General features: G+C 41.4%; 1 protein-coding gene across 1 annotated transcript in view; it reads right to left on the bottom strand.

Moving 5' to 3' along the window:
- The window catches only part of Snx27 (sorting nexin 27), a 300277-nt gene that overhangs the window by 12736 nt on the left and 269785 nt on the right, over positions 1-17756 (bottom strand). Inside the window, exon 12 of the mRNA XM_090381146.1 lies at positions 8276-8333. Coding sequence (XP_090237272.1) covers positions 8276-8333 — 58 coding nt within the window. The remainder of the gene's footprint in view (positions 1-8275; positions 8334-17756) is intronic.

Consider the following 17756-nt stretch of genomic DNA (forward strand, 5'->3'; position numbering starts at 1 on the left):
GCTATTAACAAGTCCCCAAATGCAGTTAAAAGTCTATCTTTTCCTATAAAAAGTCACCAAATCAAATTTTATAACCTTAAAAATCCACATTTCCTTCTGCTGCAGTATAAGTCAAGAGAACAATCAGACTGAACTGCTACAGACATAACAGTAGTGGGTTATGAACACATTCCAATTGGTCTAATCTTCTGCAATCAGGTATATGGAATACCGGTATTCCATATAAACAGCAATTTGTTCCGAAACTTCTTAAAACCATTTCTAACCATTTGTCATTAACTCACTTTACAAATCCCCTACAATTTGCCATTTGCTGCCATAGTTGGAAAAACTGCTAACTACAGCAGTTCATCCCTGCCTGTACATATGAGAGCTACACTTCATTGCAACTAAGAGGAAAGGAAAGCTTTATTATCACACTAATTTGTTTCTGTTATGATACTCTCATTTCATGGCCAAGGAAGTTCAACCTGATTGCGTTTCATTGCGAAAACAATTTCCCACTTCATCTGCATTTCAACATGTGTTTTATTTAGCTCGATTGAAGTCTGCTCATAATAATATGGAACCTCACCTTTCTCTAGTACTAATGAGGAATTCCTAGTCCACGTGTTGTTCTTCCTTGACTGCAACACAAACATTGACAGCTAACTTTATGTTCTATGTTTTCTCTATTACAAGCTACGTGCTTTTTCTTTGGAATAAAAAATGACTCAAAGAAGCCTGAAATACTTAAAGTTTCATAAAATTTGAACCTAAAAGTTACCTGAATCTGAATGTTATCTATGCTACACAGTCCAACCCAAGCCCAATTATGATTTGTGCTACGGGGCCCAAACTCAGCCTGATGGCCAAGTCCGAGCATACTTCTAGCATCATCACCACCTTGCTCCTTATTAGTATTATTATTATCATCATCATCATCAGCCATATGGTGCAAGGAAGCCTGAGGCTTTTTCTGCAACAGCCAAAAAAAAAAAAAAAATCTGAGTTACCTTCTTGTTGTTAAGTTTGTTGGTGTATTAGCAACTGTGGCTATGATGCACTGAGTTACCCTGAGAGAGAGAGAGAGAACAAGAGTCAGAAGTAGAAGGGAATCACCAAGGAAGAGAAGAATGATGACACCCAGCTCAGGACCCTGGGTGTGCCAAGCCCATACTCACTAGATGTGAGTCCCTGGGTATAACTTTAGATGGGTTAAGCCAATTAAATTAGGGTTACTTTTAGAACGTGTGTGTGTGTGTGTGTGTGTGTGTGTGTGTGTGTGTGTGTGTGTGTGTGTGTGTGTGTGTGTGTGTGTGTGTGTGTCATAGTTGTGGTTTCCAGGGTTCCCCCCTTCAATGTTAGGTTTTCTGTATTGGTGTAAGCCATGCACCGGCCATGGGTGTACTGTATGGTGTGTCAGTGTAGTGTAGTGTAGCATTTTATGTTGTGACCAGCATTAGTGTTTAGCAGTCTGGGGGTGAAAAACACAAGGTCAGTCACCCCCTGACTTCAGTTCTAAGCCACAGGGAAGCACGCAATACTCTGCTATAAGGGCACTGTACTGGGCCTGCTAGAAAAATTCCAGAAGATCCAAGATTTGTTGTGGAAGGGAAGGATGAAAGCCAGAAAGGGTGGGGGAGTAGGAGGTAGGTTGGGATAGCTTTTTTTTTTTTTTTTTTTTTTTTAAATGTAAACCCCAAATATGAGAGGTATTAGAACCTATAGTACTTAGTACCGTTTTTGGGTTGGAGGTTGAGAAGACGAGAGAAGATATTTGTTGACATTAGACGAACTTCTGCAGAAAAGGCCAGTTGAATAAATAAACGAGGAATATGAAAAGTTGGTTCTGTGGGTATGAAGTTGGACAGTAAATGGATGTTGGCTGGTGGCAGCACGTGTTTGGACTGTTTTGAAAGAGAGAGTGGGAATTATAGAAGCCAATCTGTTGAAAAGGCATGCAGCAGAAACAGTAAGTTTATGAGACAGCAAGTGGAGAGAGAGAGAGAGAGAGAGAGAGAGAGAGAGAGAGAGAGAGAGAGAGAGAGAGAGAGAGAGAGAGAGAGAGAGAGAGAGAGGAGTCATTAATTAACCTAACTGCCTTCTTCTGAATGGAACCTAGAAGCCTGAGAGAGGTTTTGGAGGCACCACCTCAGATGTGGGAACAATATTCCATGGTAGGGAAGATTTGTACAGAGTGAACAGCTGTTTGGAAGAGAAGTAATTCCGAGAGCAAAATAGAAGCGAGAGCATCAAGTTTTTTAGATGCAGAGGAAGCAATATTTGTAATGTGCTTGTGCCAAGAGAGATTAGAAGTCAGGGTAATCCCCAAAGAGATATATCAACTTGCCTAGAAATTGTAGTGTCACAAAAGATAAGCACAGAAGCAGAAGAATCCTTTTTGTGAGATATAAGAAAAGACTGAGTTTTGGAAGGATTGAAATCAACTAAGTTGTCTTTGCCCCACTAGAGAATTACCTGGAGATTGGCATTTAAGGAATTGGTAGTGGATATCCAAGAAATTGAAGCTGATTGAGCAGAGAATTGCATTCCACTTTCCATTTTTCTCAAAATGGAAAGTGGAATGCAATGTGCTATCATCGGCAAAACTATGGATAGGATTTCCAGTCAATGGAAGAAGGTCATTAATACACAAGAGGAAAGGAGTGGGGGAAAGAGTTGAACCTTGGGGGACAACAGCATTAGTGGAGAAGTTAGAAGATAGGGAGCCATCTAGCATCACCCTCAGTGAGCAATCAGAAAGAAAACTGGATAACCAATTACTAAAAACAGTTGGCAAACCGTTGACAATTAATTACAAAAAAAAAGTTAGAAGACCTTTATGCCAGACATGATCGAAAACCTTTGAGCTGTCAAGAGCAACTGCTTGTGTTTCACCGAACTTTTTCCATTGAATTTGTCCATAAATGGGTAACATAAGGGAGAATATCACAAGTGGATCAACACTGATGGAATCCATACTGGCAATCATTGGTCAGACGGAAGGTTTCTAGGTAGTTTAAGAGTTGGCATTTAATTGATTTCTCCATTACTTTAGAAATAGTAGAAGTAATTGCAATGGGACAATAATTGGATGGGAGGGATTTGTCACCCTTTTTAAGGAACTGGCTGGATATGAGCAAATTTTCAAGCAGAAGGAAAAACACCTTTGGAATAAGAAAGTGAAAAAAGGCGGCAAAGAACAAGAGTAAGTTCAGGAGCACAAGTTTTGAGAACAAGTGGAGAAATCGCATCAGGACCTGGAGCTTTCTTAGGTCAAGAATAGTCAAAGTCCTTCTGACGGAAGACCACAGCAGGCATTGAATGGAGCGTGCTGGGAATGGTGAGAGGTGTTTTACTAAGATCATTAATACATGAGTTTGAAGAAAAATGGGATGCTAGCAGGTCAGCTTTATCTTTGGCTGAAGTGACAACAGAGCCATCTGGTGTTAACAGAGGTGGGAGCAGAGATGGGCAAAAGTTGCGGCCAATAGCTTTGGCAAGCGACCAGAATGCTCAGCTACCATTAGGGCAAGAAGCAAGTTTTCTACTCTTAGCCTGTTCCAAATCTAGTTTGGACTGATTAATAATTGCTTTACAATTGTTGCGAGGTTTGGTGTAGGCAGAAAATGAAACTGAAGAATTAGAAACAAGCAAATTACGATATGCAAAGTTCTTCTCTTGAACAGCCTTAGCACATTTATTGGAAAACCAAAGTTTAGATAAAGGATGAGATTTTAAAGTGGAGTGCGGAATAAAGGATTCCATTGCTACAAGAATAATTTCACTGACACGATCTGAGCAAACGTTGACAGAAGTTTTAAAACAGTAATCTGATAAAGGAAAAGAAACCTCGCAGGTCATCCTATTTTCATTCTTGTAATGCCAAACAACACGAGATTGGGAATAGCCATGAGATAAAGGTTCCACTGGCGAAGAGACAATCACCAAGTTGTGATCTGAGGTGCCTAATGGATCACTCACTTCGACCATGTACTTAGAAGGGTTCTTTGTGAAAAAAGATCAAGCATGTTGGCTGTATGGTTAGGATTATTTGGTATTATTGTAGGTAAATGAACAATCTGTGCAAGGTCATTAGTAATTGCAAAAGCCTCAGCATCTTGACCAGCTGGGTCGGCGTGACTAGAAAACAGAAGCCAGCTGGAGTTGTGAACATTAAAATCACCAAGGAAAATTACCTCAATGTAAGTTCGGTTGGAAAAAGTTAAATTGCAGAGAGAGGAAGTCGAAGAACTCCAAGTGATTAGTACAGTTGGGAGAACGGTAGAGACAACAGATGATTTGAAACAGAGGTAGAGAGATTTTAAGCCAGAGAAGATTGAAAAGAGGAGATTCCAAATTACCAAGTCTCTGACAGGGAATATCAGAACGGACATATGCACAAGTAAACATACTGCATGATGGAAGTGATGGGATATGATTGACCTTTGAGGTGAAAGGAATCATACAGCAAATAATTTGGGCAACCGAGATGAGCAGTAGTTGAATCAACTGATAACTGAAATTCTGTCAGAAAAAGCACATGAGGTTTGGCAGAATGCAAGTGGAAATGGACATTGTTGAGATTAGAATTGAGACCATATATATTTGTGAAATGAACTAGGAAGTGTTTGGGAGGTTTAGATCTTTTTGCAGATAAGCTTACTCTATTAGTTTGACAATTCATTATGTATTCAACAGTAAGACAAAGTGGGGGGGGGACATGCTGTATGAAGTAATGAATTTTGTGGATATGCCGTACACATGGTAAGGATATACCCAGATCCTTGGCATAATGTGGCCTTGACAATGCCCCCTGCAAACACACTATTCGGACTCCCTCCCGTCACTATCTGGCAGAGTAGAGGTAGCAAGATTATACACTACTGATCCGGAAGCCTCCTAGATGTTTACCAATAGGTTTGGTCCGGTGTACTTACTAGCGGCCGGCCTGTGAACACCGTTTTAGAGCTGTACCCTTGAAATGTAAAGAAGATTGGATCTCGCCATGACGTCCATCATAACCTCAAAAGTCATCAGTCATACTGCATGATAGAAGAGATGGGGAAGGGTTGACCGGAACTTAGCTCTGGAGACTAAACATGGGTTCCACCACTTCAAGTGTATAGAAAACTCAGATGAGAGAGGAAGCTATCTCCCCCCCCCCCCTCAGAGGAAGAAAAATATAAGATTTAAGAAAGGCAAAGGAGGTAGAAGGAGAAGGGTGGACAGTGGCAAGCCGGAGTCTTCCCATGCAAGAATTTTGAGCAGAGAAGCTCGGTCAAGAATTCCACCTTGGCAAAGCCAGGGTATAATTCCTCATCATTCCCTGAATGGGGTCTTCTATCCTACTCTGAAGAGGACTTCAGTTACAAGCATATACACTTCAGTAGGTAGTACCAAGTCCCACATACAGAAGGAATCCTAGGTCAGCAGTCAGGTTCATGGGTAGATCTCACCCAGTTAAAACCTGGTTCAGCCAAGATCAAGTCCACAACCAACAGTCAGATCTAGGAATATGTCCAACCCAGTAAATATCTGGGTCAGCAAATGTGCATTTCATGGATAGAGTAACACCCCCTCCCCTAAGGTTAGCAGTTCTGGAGCATTCACATGTGTACAGTGGAATTTTCTCCAGGTGTGTGCCTGACACAGAAGTTGGGCTAGCCAGGTGGAGGAATCCACCCCTCATAGCAGGGTTAGAATGTTATGCATGAACATGTTTCTTGCCCGGGCATTTCCTGGGACAAGAGGTTTTAGCAAGAGACAGGGCAACAGGAATTGCACACAATTCAGTTTGTCAAGTTCAGAGAGACTCTACTGGGAATTTTCATGTTTGGTGTCATTTGTTAGGATATTAGTTCTCAGCATAGCAGAGCCATGGATGAAGATGAATGGAGTCTGTGGCATGTTCGAGAAATACTCAGGTGTTTTGCTATTTTTAGAATGTATGTGTGTGTGTGTGTGTACACTGATTAACTCCATCCAGCATTTTGAAATTAGCTTCATCACTGAAAAACATGGCTGTTTTAAAACAAGGATTTTCTTCCTCCAAGCTCAATGCCCATTCAGAGAATTCTGTGCACTGATATCAGAATAATCTTACTGAAGAATTTTTAGTTTGCAAGGGAAAACTGATTTCTCTTTGGGATTCAATGAGTGTTGGATTTTGACAACTCAATTTCCACAGACACAGAAATCAGGATATCAAAAGATTTGTTAGGGCTGTGTGTAAACCTTCTGAACACTATTGTTATTTCTGCTTCATCAGAAATGTCTGCAGAAGTCACATCTGCATGACTTCTGCAGAATGCCTGCAGAAGTCACAACTTTTGCTTTTTTTTTGGTGTTGGTGATGACGAAAATTTCTAAGCATCGTTGGTTACTCTCTCAGTTGAAATGAGAAAGCCATGTCTCATCTGCCATTATCACCATGTGCAGAATCTCACCAGCTTCAATAACGATCTGTTGCAATTACTGACAAACCTGTATGCAAACTTGCTGTTACTAGGGTGAGTAGTCTTGGAACTCAGCGTGCATAAACATGTCATATGCAAATGGTCACGGACAGTAATGTTTCCTACTGATATTCTCAACATCTCTGCCAGTTGCCTTACTGCTATACAACAACCTTCTCTCACGATTACAGAAGCAATATTTATGGTTTCTGTAGTGATAGCAGTGGTTAGAGCTCCAGGACTGCCGATTTTTTAATTGAATCACATCCATCTTTAAACATTCTAAACCACCTGCTAGCTGTGCTATATGGAAGCATACATTCACCATAAGCCTCTTTTAACATTTCATACACTTCAGCTGATGTTTTCTTGAGAGAGAAACAAAATTTGAGAGCAACCTACGTAGATTTTTACGTAGGCAAAACTGAATGGGCATAAAATTGACAAACAGCCAAGGTTACACTGTGTGCATGCTGTCTTGGCTGCCATAGGGTTCACCCTGCCAGTGCTTTACACTCCTTACTACCCGGCCCACCTGCTTGTGGCAGTGGATGGATGGTAAACTGGACGTTTTCAAAAACCTCCAGGCCTTTAGGCTAACAGGCCAGATGAACAACACAGCCGCACACTAACCTACATAAATCTAGCCTTTACAGAGTTTTGTATGCATCACATTGCTTGATGCAAAGTTGCTATTTTTTTAGGAGCATTAGCAACTAAGGCCATATTGCTCCGGGAATATGTGGTCATTCCCTTGACCTTTCTGCATCCTCCGTATTTGGTGGTGACGGGCTCGAATCCCGGTCTAATCAAGAAGCATGTGCTACGCACTGTTGCTCCTTCCCACCTGGCTACGAAGACGCCATGCGAAGTTGCGGGAAATCCCAGAGCCGTGTTACAATTAATACTATACACTATATACACATGAGTCAACTGCGCAGTTACTATGTGATGCAACTTGGTTTGGTCTTAAATTCTGTAGCTCAGCTAGAAATAGCAAGTGGCATGGTTGTTCATGAAAAATTATGATAATTTTTTATTGAACAGACCTCGTATGAAGAGTGATTAAAGCCCATGCAAATAATTTATTAAGTAAACAATTTTCAGTAATAATACATTGTATGCAAATTAAAGAGCATTTGTTTCATTACTTTTTGGCACTGTCACCAAAGCAGTTCAAATGTTTGTCCCAATGTGACAGAGATTTCTACTGTCACTGAAGCCATTCAGGTTGTGCATGTGTGCATGCGCACCAGTAACATACAACAGAGTTGACATTGTCATCAGGCTGAAGGTTCTGTCCAAAAAGACACTTTTTTAGCAGAACAAAAAAAGCTGCCAGTCATTGACTATGGGAACTAGGGTGTCAGCACAAAGAACATAAAGAATAAATACATGTCACTTTTTTAATCTGGTTTATGTTTTTCTTTGAAGACTGAATTTAAACATATTCCTCTTTTTCAAAAAAAAGACTTCAATGTGTCCTACTAAAGTGATATAAAAATTTTTTAAACAAAATGTTTCCTTGACTTCTAAAACTTTAAAATAATAGAAAATAAATAGAGCTCAAGAATTTCAAATATATCTTCAAATGGGCAAAACTGTTTGGGGTATGGGACATCCACTACACTAATGTTTTTACATTTTTCCGCCAAGCTAATTTCAGGTTAAATATGATGCAAACATTTTGGTCATGCTGTAATACTGATCTTCTATGTCAACACTGAGAACAGGAATAATGGATAACAAAGGTTAATTAACAAAGTGAGACTACCACAAAATATAATTTCTACAATGCTTTCATGTAAAACTGGACATAACAAAAACCTACTTACCAACAGGCCAACTTCTCTCTTCCTGTATCCTTTCAAAACAGTCGAACATAAATACATACTGCAATTTAAAACACAGTGCACCTGTTCAGTATTTCATTAAATAAAATATTTAAAGTTTAGAGACAATGATGATTCCATTCTCTATAAACATTTATCAAGATAGATTTTAACTCTTATTACAGCCTGTGGAAGAATTTACAGAAAATAATTAGGTCTGAAATTTTGGAAACTGAAAATGTTAAATTATATATATACGAGGGGTATCAAAAAACGTTTGTATCCTGACACACACAAAACATCAGTAGGAAGATGCTGCTTTTAATATAAGTTGTCTACATATTCAATAACTAACGTGAAATTTCATTCCCGTCGGTAATCGTACACCAGAGGTGGAGCCCAGAATCTGAGGAAGGACACTATGGTTGACAAGGTGGAGTATCAAGCAGTGATCAAGTTCCTGCAGTTGCAGGGCAAGAAAGCTCAGGAAATTGAGGAAGAAATGAAAGCTGTGTATGGGCAGAATTGTCCATCCTATGACTGTAAAAAAGCAGAAACAGGAGTTCTAGGGCAAGTGTCTTCGACGAGCCAGGAGAAGGAAGGAAGGCCATCAACATCTACAGACAGTGAGACGGTTGGCACTGAGTGACAGACGTGTAAAAATTCATTTTATCGCAAATGCAGTGGGAATTAGTTATCAGTCTGCCCACGGCATTTTTCATGACCATTTCTAAGCACATATCTAAGATCTCCGCATGATGGGTTCCAAGATTGCTGACGCCTTTGCAGAAGCAATGTCAAATGCAAAGTTCTCATCAATTGTTGGATTTGCGTAATGCAGATGTTGAGAACTTTTTTGATTGGTTGGTGACAAACAGCGAATGCTGGGTGTAAATTGAAAAAACCATTGAGTGGATGCAGCTTTTATTCATCTCAGGAAGTCATTAATAAAGTGGAATCGCGGTTACAGGCAAAAAGTGTGGAATCTATGATCAAAGCATTAAACAACTGATCCATAGATGGGAGAAATGTGTTACTACACATGGAGAGTACATGGAAAAGGATTAAAGTTCCTGTGAAGTTTCACCTTTCTAGGGCTATTATTTCAAGGTAAGGGTATGAACTTTTTGATACCCCCCCTCATATATATTGGAGCAGTACAACATTAAAGACAAGATACTTCTATGGATAAGAGAGAGTGGTTATTATGGTCACTGCTCTTCATGAACTAAATGTTATTAGTGTTCCCTCGGGGTACAGTGCTGGACCCCTTACACTTTTCAATATTTATTAGCATATATCAAGGTTAATGTCTAAGTTTGCTGATGTTATTATTTATACTCTGGCATGATCACCAGGAGAGGAGTTCACAATAAGTCATGAATACATTCATTAAATCATATTTAGTAATTATACAAGCTTGAACCATGGTCCACTCAAAATGGAAGTAGACTACACTCTTGCTTCTAATCACTCAGCTATGTTAGGCCTAAAAAATGTTCTTGTTTATACTCTAGCAAAACCGCCAGGTACAGGAGTTTATAATAAAGCACAAATACAATCGTTAATTGTTACACGATCTTAGAGTGAACCACAGTCCACTCAAAGAGTGTGTAGTACTATTACATTCTCACTCCAGATCACTTGGCTATATAATCAGGTATACATACAAGTGCAGAATGCAGAATCTTAGTCATGTTCATTAGCTTATTTTTAAATTTAGCTAATGAACGTGTACGAGTAGTGAGTTGTAAGTTACAACTCAGACACTATAGGAGAGAGCGTACGTGACAGCCTTGCCAATCAATTCGGCCCTGGGGAGAATGTGCAAGGTTCATAGGGTAGAATTTTTATCAGCAGAGTCTGTGCTTGTTAACAGGAGAGAGACTGTTTTGGTGTGATATATTATATCACACCAAACTGACTAAACATTGGAACAGGACCAGGGTATGTCTGAGGAGCAAAAGTTGATGATGTTGTAGAGCAGATATCATCTTTAAAGGGCACAAAAGGTGATATTGTTGTACACATTGGAACTAATGACATTAAGAGTGAGATATCAGCAGATTTACTAAACAAGTACAGGTCAATGTTGAAAAAAAGTCGCGAGATAAGTTTGAATGTGAAAGTGTGTGCAATTCTACCCAGACATGATAGGAGGGAGTATATGATGAGAGCCTTGTCAATCAATTTGGCCCTGGAGAGATTGTGCAAGGCTCAAGGGGTAGAAATTTTTACAACTTGGTCTGTGCATGTTGACAGGAGAGACTGCTTCTACAGGGATGGGGTACACTTAAATAGAAAGGGTGCAAGAATATTTGCTGATGCTATCGAGGCAGTGTTAGGAGGGCAGAAAACTGCTAGCTTGGGGGGGGGGACACACAGACTAAAAGGTTAACAGTGGCCGCAGGCATAGTCACTTGCACTGCTTCTATTAGAATGAGCAGCAGCCTGGAAAGCAGGCAGTGGAGATTTCCAGGACTGCTGGGAGTCATAGTGGAACAAGTAAATACATGGGCTGTGTTAGGGTAACTAAGAGTAGAAACAGGTGCATGTATACTTGCATGTACACCAATGCTAGGAGTATAGTTAATAAATCTGATGAGCTTGAAGTGCTACTCAAGACATCAGAGACATTGTTGGGATATCAGAGACGTGGTGTCACACAGACATAAGCAGTGCAGAATTGGAATTTGGGGAGTACAATGTGTACAGAAAGGATAGACAGGACAGAAAGGGAGGCGGGGTTATGCTGTTAGTTAAGAAACACAAAATCTAAGGAAGTGCATCCAATTGATGTTGGTGGACAATGCAATGTTGAGTCTGTTTGGTGTGACATAAGCACTGGGAAAGAAAAAATGAGAGCAGGTGTGTGTTATAGGTCTAATGAATCTGATGAGTATAATGAGCAATTGTGCAGAGAAATAGAGTAGGCCAGTAAATCAGAATGTCTTATAATGGGGGATTTTAACTTCCCAGATATTGACTGGAACTTGTGGATTGGTCACTCGCACACTAGCAAGACTTTCGTAGATTTATTGGATGACTGTTTTCTACAGCAACATGTTCGAGGTGACAGTGATCACAATGTACTGATGTGGGAATTACTTATGGATGTAACTACCATCAAGGATAAAGGGAAGGGCTTTTGCTTTTGTAAAGGTGACTACAGGCGTCAGACAGTTTTTAAATTCTGTTCAGTGGGATCAACTGATGATGTTACCAACACTGAATTCTAAATGAGAATCCTTCAGGGACTCAATTTTGGAGGCTACTAGGCTTTTCATTCCAACTAAGAAATACTGTTCATGGTTTAAGCCTAAATGGATGTCAGATAAACTAATGAGGCTTTTGGCAGATATAAACAAGTCTATAATCAAGTCACAAAGGAGGTTAGGCAGGCAAAGGCAATTATGAGAAATCCTTGGCAAAGGGTGCAAAGAGAAGCAGCAAAGAGTTCTTTACTAATATAAACTCTAGAAGGAAAGGGATGAATCAGATTGGCCACTTAACATAGATAGGTTGACTATTGATGATCCTGTTCAGGTAGCTGACAAACTGAATGAGTATTTTGCATCTACTTTCACACGTGAGGAGTTATTCAACGAGGGGAGTGCCAGAAGTTTATCAAACTCTAACAGGTAGCTAAGTGATTTTGTAATAACTGAGAGCAAAGTGGAGGAGAAATTGTTGAAGTTAAACATAAAAAAAGGCACCTGGGGTAGATGGGATCTATTCAGTTATATTAAAGGAGGCAGCAAAGGAAGTAAGCAAACCCCCAGCCATAATTAGAGAGCTTCCTTGGACTGTATCACCAATTCACAAAGGGAGTTCAAAAGGTGACACAGGTAACGATAGACCTGTAAGTTTAACTTGTGTTCCAGGAAAAATAATGGAATCACTGGTTAAAGAAGCATTGCAGGATCATCTAGACAAGACTACAGTAATAGTTAAGACACAGCATGGCATAGTTAAGACACAGCATGGCTTAGTTAAAGGGAAGTCTTGTCTTACCAATTTGATTGTGACCACATCATTGGATACTATGTGGTCACAAAGGAACTGAATGCCAAAAATAATTTTGATATCCTATACTTGGATTTCAGGAAAGCTTTTGATACTGTTGCACATGGAAGACTGCTGTACAAATTGGAGAGGTATGGCATTAAGGGTAAGTTGCTACAATGGATAAAGGGATGGTTGAGTGAGAGACATCAGAAAGTTGTAATCAATGGACACTGCTCTTCGTGGACAAATGTTATTAGTGGAGTTCCCCAGGGTTCGGTGTTGGGCCCATTGTTGTTTTGTATATTTATCAATGATATTGATTTATTTTATTTCGTATGATGTGATCAATACACGAAGGAACCAGTTTTTTCTTGCTTCCTTTGTGTATCGTGGCCGGGATATCCAACCTGCGATTTGGATTGCCAGGCAGGCACTTTACCTACCCGGCTAGGCCCATCGGCAATGATATTGATGAAAGTATATCAGGTTTAATGTCCGAGTCTGCAGATGATACAAAGGTTGGCAGGGTTTTTAATGACAATAAAGACAGTATGCTACTCCAAATGGATCTTGATAAGTTAGGCAATAGGCTGAAAAGTGGCAACTGAAGTTTTAATGTTGACAAATGCAAAATACTGCATATGATTTTTAATTTTTTTTTTTTTTTTTTGGTAGTTGTTGGCACATCGGCTTCTATGGCCATAATGCACCTCCCAAAGTTTTTGCATTTTACTCTGATCCAAGCCAGAGGTGGGATTCGAACCCGTGACCTACGCTGCAGGTATTTGGTACAACACAGCAACCGTGGCTGTCAACAAAAGGAAATTAGAATCAATACAGCATAGCATCTTGCTCACCATCACAAGAGCGTGCTGCACTGTCAGCTCTCATGCGCTGCAGGCCCTGGCGGGATCACTCAACCTGGACCTGGAAATTGTCCGCTGGGGCATGCTCTTTCAACTGTCGAGAGGTAAAAGTGTATCCTGCATCGGCTTCACTACCGATCCAGCCAACAACAGCAATATAGAGAAAAAACGGCTTATCACCCACCTCCGGCAAACCCAGCAGTCCCGACGGGCAGAATCAACTAAAGGCGCCATAACCCGGAAATTTATCCCGGACGTTACCCAAGTCTACCCACACCAGCTGGCCTGGTTCTCACCGGGGCTCTACACCACCTTCCTTCTAAAGGGGAACGGTTCCTTTAATGCCAACTTTCGACCTTCAGAATAAAAGAATCACCACTATGCCACTGCGGTGAAAATCAGACATGGACACATCTGATGCATGAATGTCCCCTCTTTGAGGATATAAGATGTTACTTTATAACAAAAATATGTTTCAACCCAAAGGATCGGGAACACCTTGTACTGGGGGAGGAGCAGTACTACAGAGCCCTCTCGCAATTTGCGCACAAACTGTCCAGCAGACTACGAACGCTACCACAACTTCCCTAGCCTCGACACTGGAACTCTGACAACAATGACTAGGACTTTACTGGATGAGATCTAGGTCCCATTAGTGACACCATCCCACACTGACATCCTGATTACAGGACCAGCAGTGGACGAGATCCTATCCCAATACTGACCAACTACTGGACTGGATACTGTCGCAGACCTGCCACAGCTTTGCTGCATACAAGCCATGCTGGCAATCTGAGCCGGCTCTCTTGTTCGGCCCTTTCTTCTCCCTCACCCCGGTAGGGTGGAGGTGACGGCTTTTCTGTTTTCTCCCCTCCTCGCTGACCCCACTCTTCACTCTGGTGGTGGGGCATGGGCATGCCCCACTGATTCCATCTGGGGTTGTCTTCCCTATTGACCTCATTCTTCTGTCTTTATCCCCCCCAATCTTCATTCTTCCTACCCAGCTATCTGTATGCAAGCCCCACACGCCAAAAATAACCGTATCTAAATTATGCTGTACGCCCACCATTTTGGCTTTTCCAATTCTAGCGCAATATCCCCATACAATTTTTTTTTTGTTTTTTTTAAGTCCAAGCCACTGAAATCTCAGGAAACTAGGTGGCAGGACCTGCCAGAGTAAAAATTTAAACTAGTGGTTGCCTGGTCTGCCTCCACGGGGCGAAGTGTGGACAACGTTGGGCCTCAGCTGGGGTCCAGCGGCTAAATGGCTAGAAGAACAACAGTACATAACACATTCACATGATCCACACACTTTTAAATCTCTGGCCTTCCCAGTGAACTGGTATACTCACAATGAAAGCAACACGGAGATGGGGGAAACCCCTGGTGCCGTTAGACACTTAACACACTTTACACACCTTTGGGTTTCCAGGCAGGCACTTTACCCACCTGGATAGCCTGGTCAACTGCAATATGGTTAGCAATAACCCAAGAGAAACATACCAACTGTGTGCTACCCCACTCAGGGAAGTGGAAAGTGAAAAAGACCTGGGGATAATTGTGCAGTTGAATATGATGTTTGCTGAGCCATGCAGACGGGCTGCCAGGGTAGGTCATGGAGTCTTGATATATCACAGTGACATCATTGAAGATGTGATCCACTGGCTGGTAAATCACCTCCATGCCTCTGCTAAGCACATTATTTGTGGAGACTTCAATCTTCCACCTACTCTCACACATCTTAGTAGGAAACTCATTAGAAGTATGAATTCATTGGGTATCGGCCTATTTAATTGCCACCCCATGAGAGGATCTAATCTCTTGGATCTGATATTCTCTTCAGCACCATGCGACCTCAAAGACAGTCCTCAAAACCTATTTCAATCCGATCATGAAACCATTGCCATATTCCTGCACTTAGCCGCACCTAACTTTGATATCCAAGGCCCAAAAAAGAAAAAAGACATCACGGCACCCAAATTCATTGATCCACCACGATGTCTCGAAGCTGCATCCTCGATACCTTGGGAGGCTCTCAATAATTGTGATCTCGAGCTAGCTGTGGACCTCATGACCAGATGGATTCGAACCATTGCAAGTTATGGTGCTACAAAGACTGTCTGCATCACTCCCTGTTCGAGAGCTTGGTGGACACCAGCACTGAACAACAGCTTTCAACAAAAACAAAATCTGCATAAGAGATGGAAAGAATCAGGCGCTATACAAGATCGTATTGCCTTCTCCAGAGCCCGGGCAGTTTTCAACCGTCAGAAAATATTTGCAATTAAAAAGCATTTAAATTCAACCCTACGAAAAGGCAAATCGTTTTATGACTCTCAGCACACAGGAATTCCTAAAACACTGGACCTTGAACTGTGGATGGACCGCATTGCACGGTTCTCAAACACTGTGGCCCCGATGCACCTAGGCAACTTACCCATCAACAACATCCCTACTGATATGCTCGCCACCGTTTGCATCACCAGGAAGCAGCTTATAACTGCTATAAATGGATTGCCACCCACTGCAACTACAGGCCCCGATCTTGTGCCACAATTCATGATTAAATGTCTCAGCTCGTTTATCATCGATACTCTACTATCAATTTTTAACCGTGTATTAATGCAGTACTACTTTCCCCCTCTCTGGAACAGATATGCTGTGAGGCCACATCCTAAATGCCAATCTGCAACCCTCATTAAACAGTTCAGGCCAATCTCTCATTCTTCCAGCCTCTTGAAGTTCATGGAGAAGACATTACTTTTCACCATACCAATCAAATCATGCCTCACAAACCCCCACAGATTCACCATGGCATTCCAGGTAGATCCACAGTCACCAATTTAACATTCATAACCAACACCATTCTCAGTGCACTAGAAGCTAAAGCAGAGCTTTCTGTCACCTACATTGACCTGGAAGCTGCTTTCAGCTCCATCAGTATCCCCTCACTTGTTCACCCCCTAGAAAACTACTTCTACATAAAAGGTGACATGTTTTGGTTTATCGCAGCCCTGCTCTCTGACAGAACCATTCTTCTTAAAGTGGATCAACACACAATCTGGAGAAAGATCACTGCGGGAGTTCCCCAAGGCAGAGTTCTCTCCGGAGCATTATTCACCGCAGTTATTCTTCTGTTTGTGAAACAGGGAGAAGACATACTCTGTTATGCCGATGATATTAAGATATACACTCAGATTAACCCCGGCAAACATCTCTCAAACATCAATAAAAAGATCTGTGAAAAGTTACATAACTTAGGATCCTATATCCATCAATTTGGCCTCCTCATTAACCCTGCCAAATCAGCCCAAATTGTCTTTTCTCTGAAGCACCAACCCACTGAAATCCAAGCTTCTCTAGACGGCATTCCCTTCTCAGTGGTCAAGATGCATACAGACTTGGGAGTCTGTCTTCAACTATAAACTGAGCTTCAACCCCCACATTGACAAGCTCACAGCAAAATTCTGTCAAATGCGCTGGACCACAAAACAACAACTGCTCCACGTAAGGGATCTGGATGTGACTCGTCGATACGTATACACCTCAGTACACTTCGTTGTACTGTATGCCTCGGAAATTTGGGGGTCCGCGGCCCCTACCAACATCAAGCGCGTGTATTCTGCCGAATACTGGCTCCTTCGTTGGATCACGCAAGAACATCATCGTCCAGCCCAGCAAAGAACAACTGCGATGGCGATGTCACTTCATTTTGCCCGACTTCCAGATCTTGTATTTGAAAAACGCCGAAAATGGTCTCAGAGCCAAGCATCTGGGAACTGTGTGGCTGGAGGATCCCTCTACCTGCACTGAGGTCAGCTCCCACGCTCACTATAACAGACTAGCGCTCAGTGACCGCTTTCTCCCCAGGGAGATGCTCCCCACAATCCTTTCAATTGACAGCGACCTCTGTAGGTTTGTGAAAGATCGGAGGTACCGAAGACAGATCCTTAAGAGCCTGACCTTGGCCAAGCAAAGTGCACATTGATAAGGGCAGCATAATAATTCCCAAATATATTGTAAATAATGTTCAAAGCATGATGTCTTTATGAATGTGTTGTAAAAAAAGTGAAGAATATCTTTATGAATATAAATATTAATATAACATAATGTAAATATGAATATCTTTATTATTTCATTGTAAATACTGTCAAAAGCATATATCCTGTAAATAACCTGACACTGATTCTATTTTATTGTTGGCTCTGGGAGATGAGCCCAAACTTCGATGTGGGCCCCGTCTCCCCAAGGCTATTGTCCAACAACCATGTAAAATCCTCGGCATTGCTGCTGTGAAGGGTCTATTGTATGTACCATGTTTGTATACAATAAAGATTATATATAGGAATTTAATGATATATAGGAATTTTGCTAGCAGGGACAGGGAGGTGATTATCCCATTATACAAGGCAATGGTCAGGCCACACCTATATTACTGTGTACAGGTCTGGAGGCCTCATTTTAGGAAGGATGTAAAGTTGCTAGAATGAGTACAAAGATGGGCAACAAGATTGGCGAGGGGAATTCTGTCTCTTACTAAGAAAGGCTTAAGTTCTGCAAATTGCAGCACCTGGAGAGTAGGTACCTGAGAAGTGATCTGATTGAGGTGT

The sequence above is a fragment of the Mastigoproctus giganteus genome, chromosome 9 (assembly GCF_048544385.1).
Source record: "Mastigoproctus giganteus isolate SK-2022 chromosome 9, ASM4854438v1, whole genome shotgun sequence".
Taxonomy (NCBI): Eukaryota; Metazoa; Arthropoda; class Arachnida; order Uropygi; family Thelyphonidae; genus Mastigoproctus; species Mastigoproctus giganteus.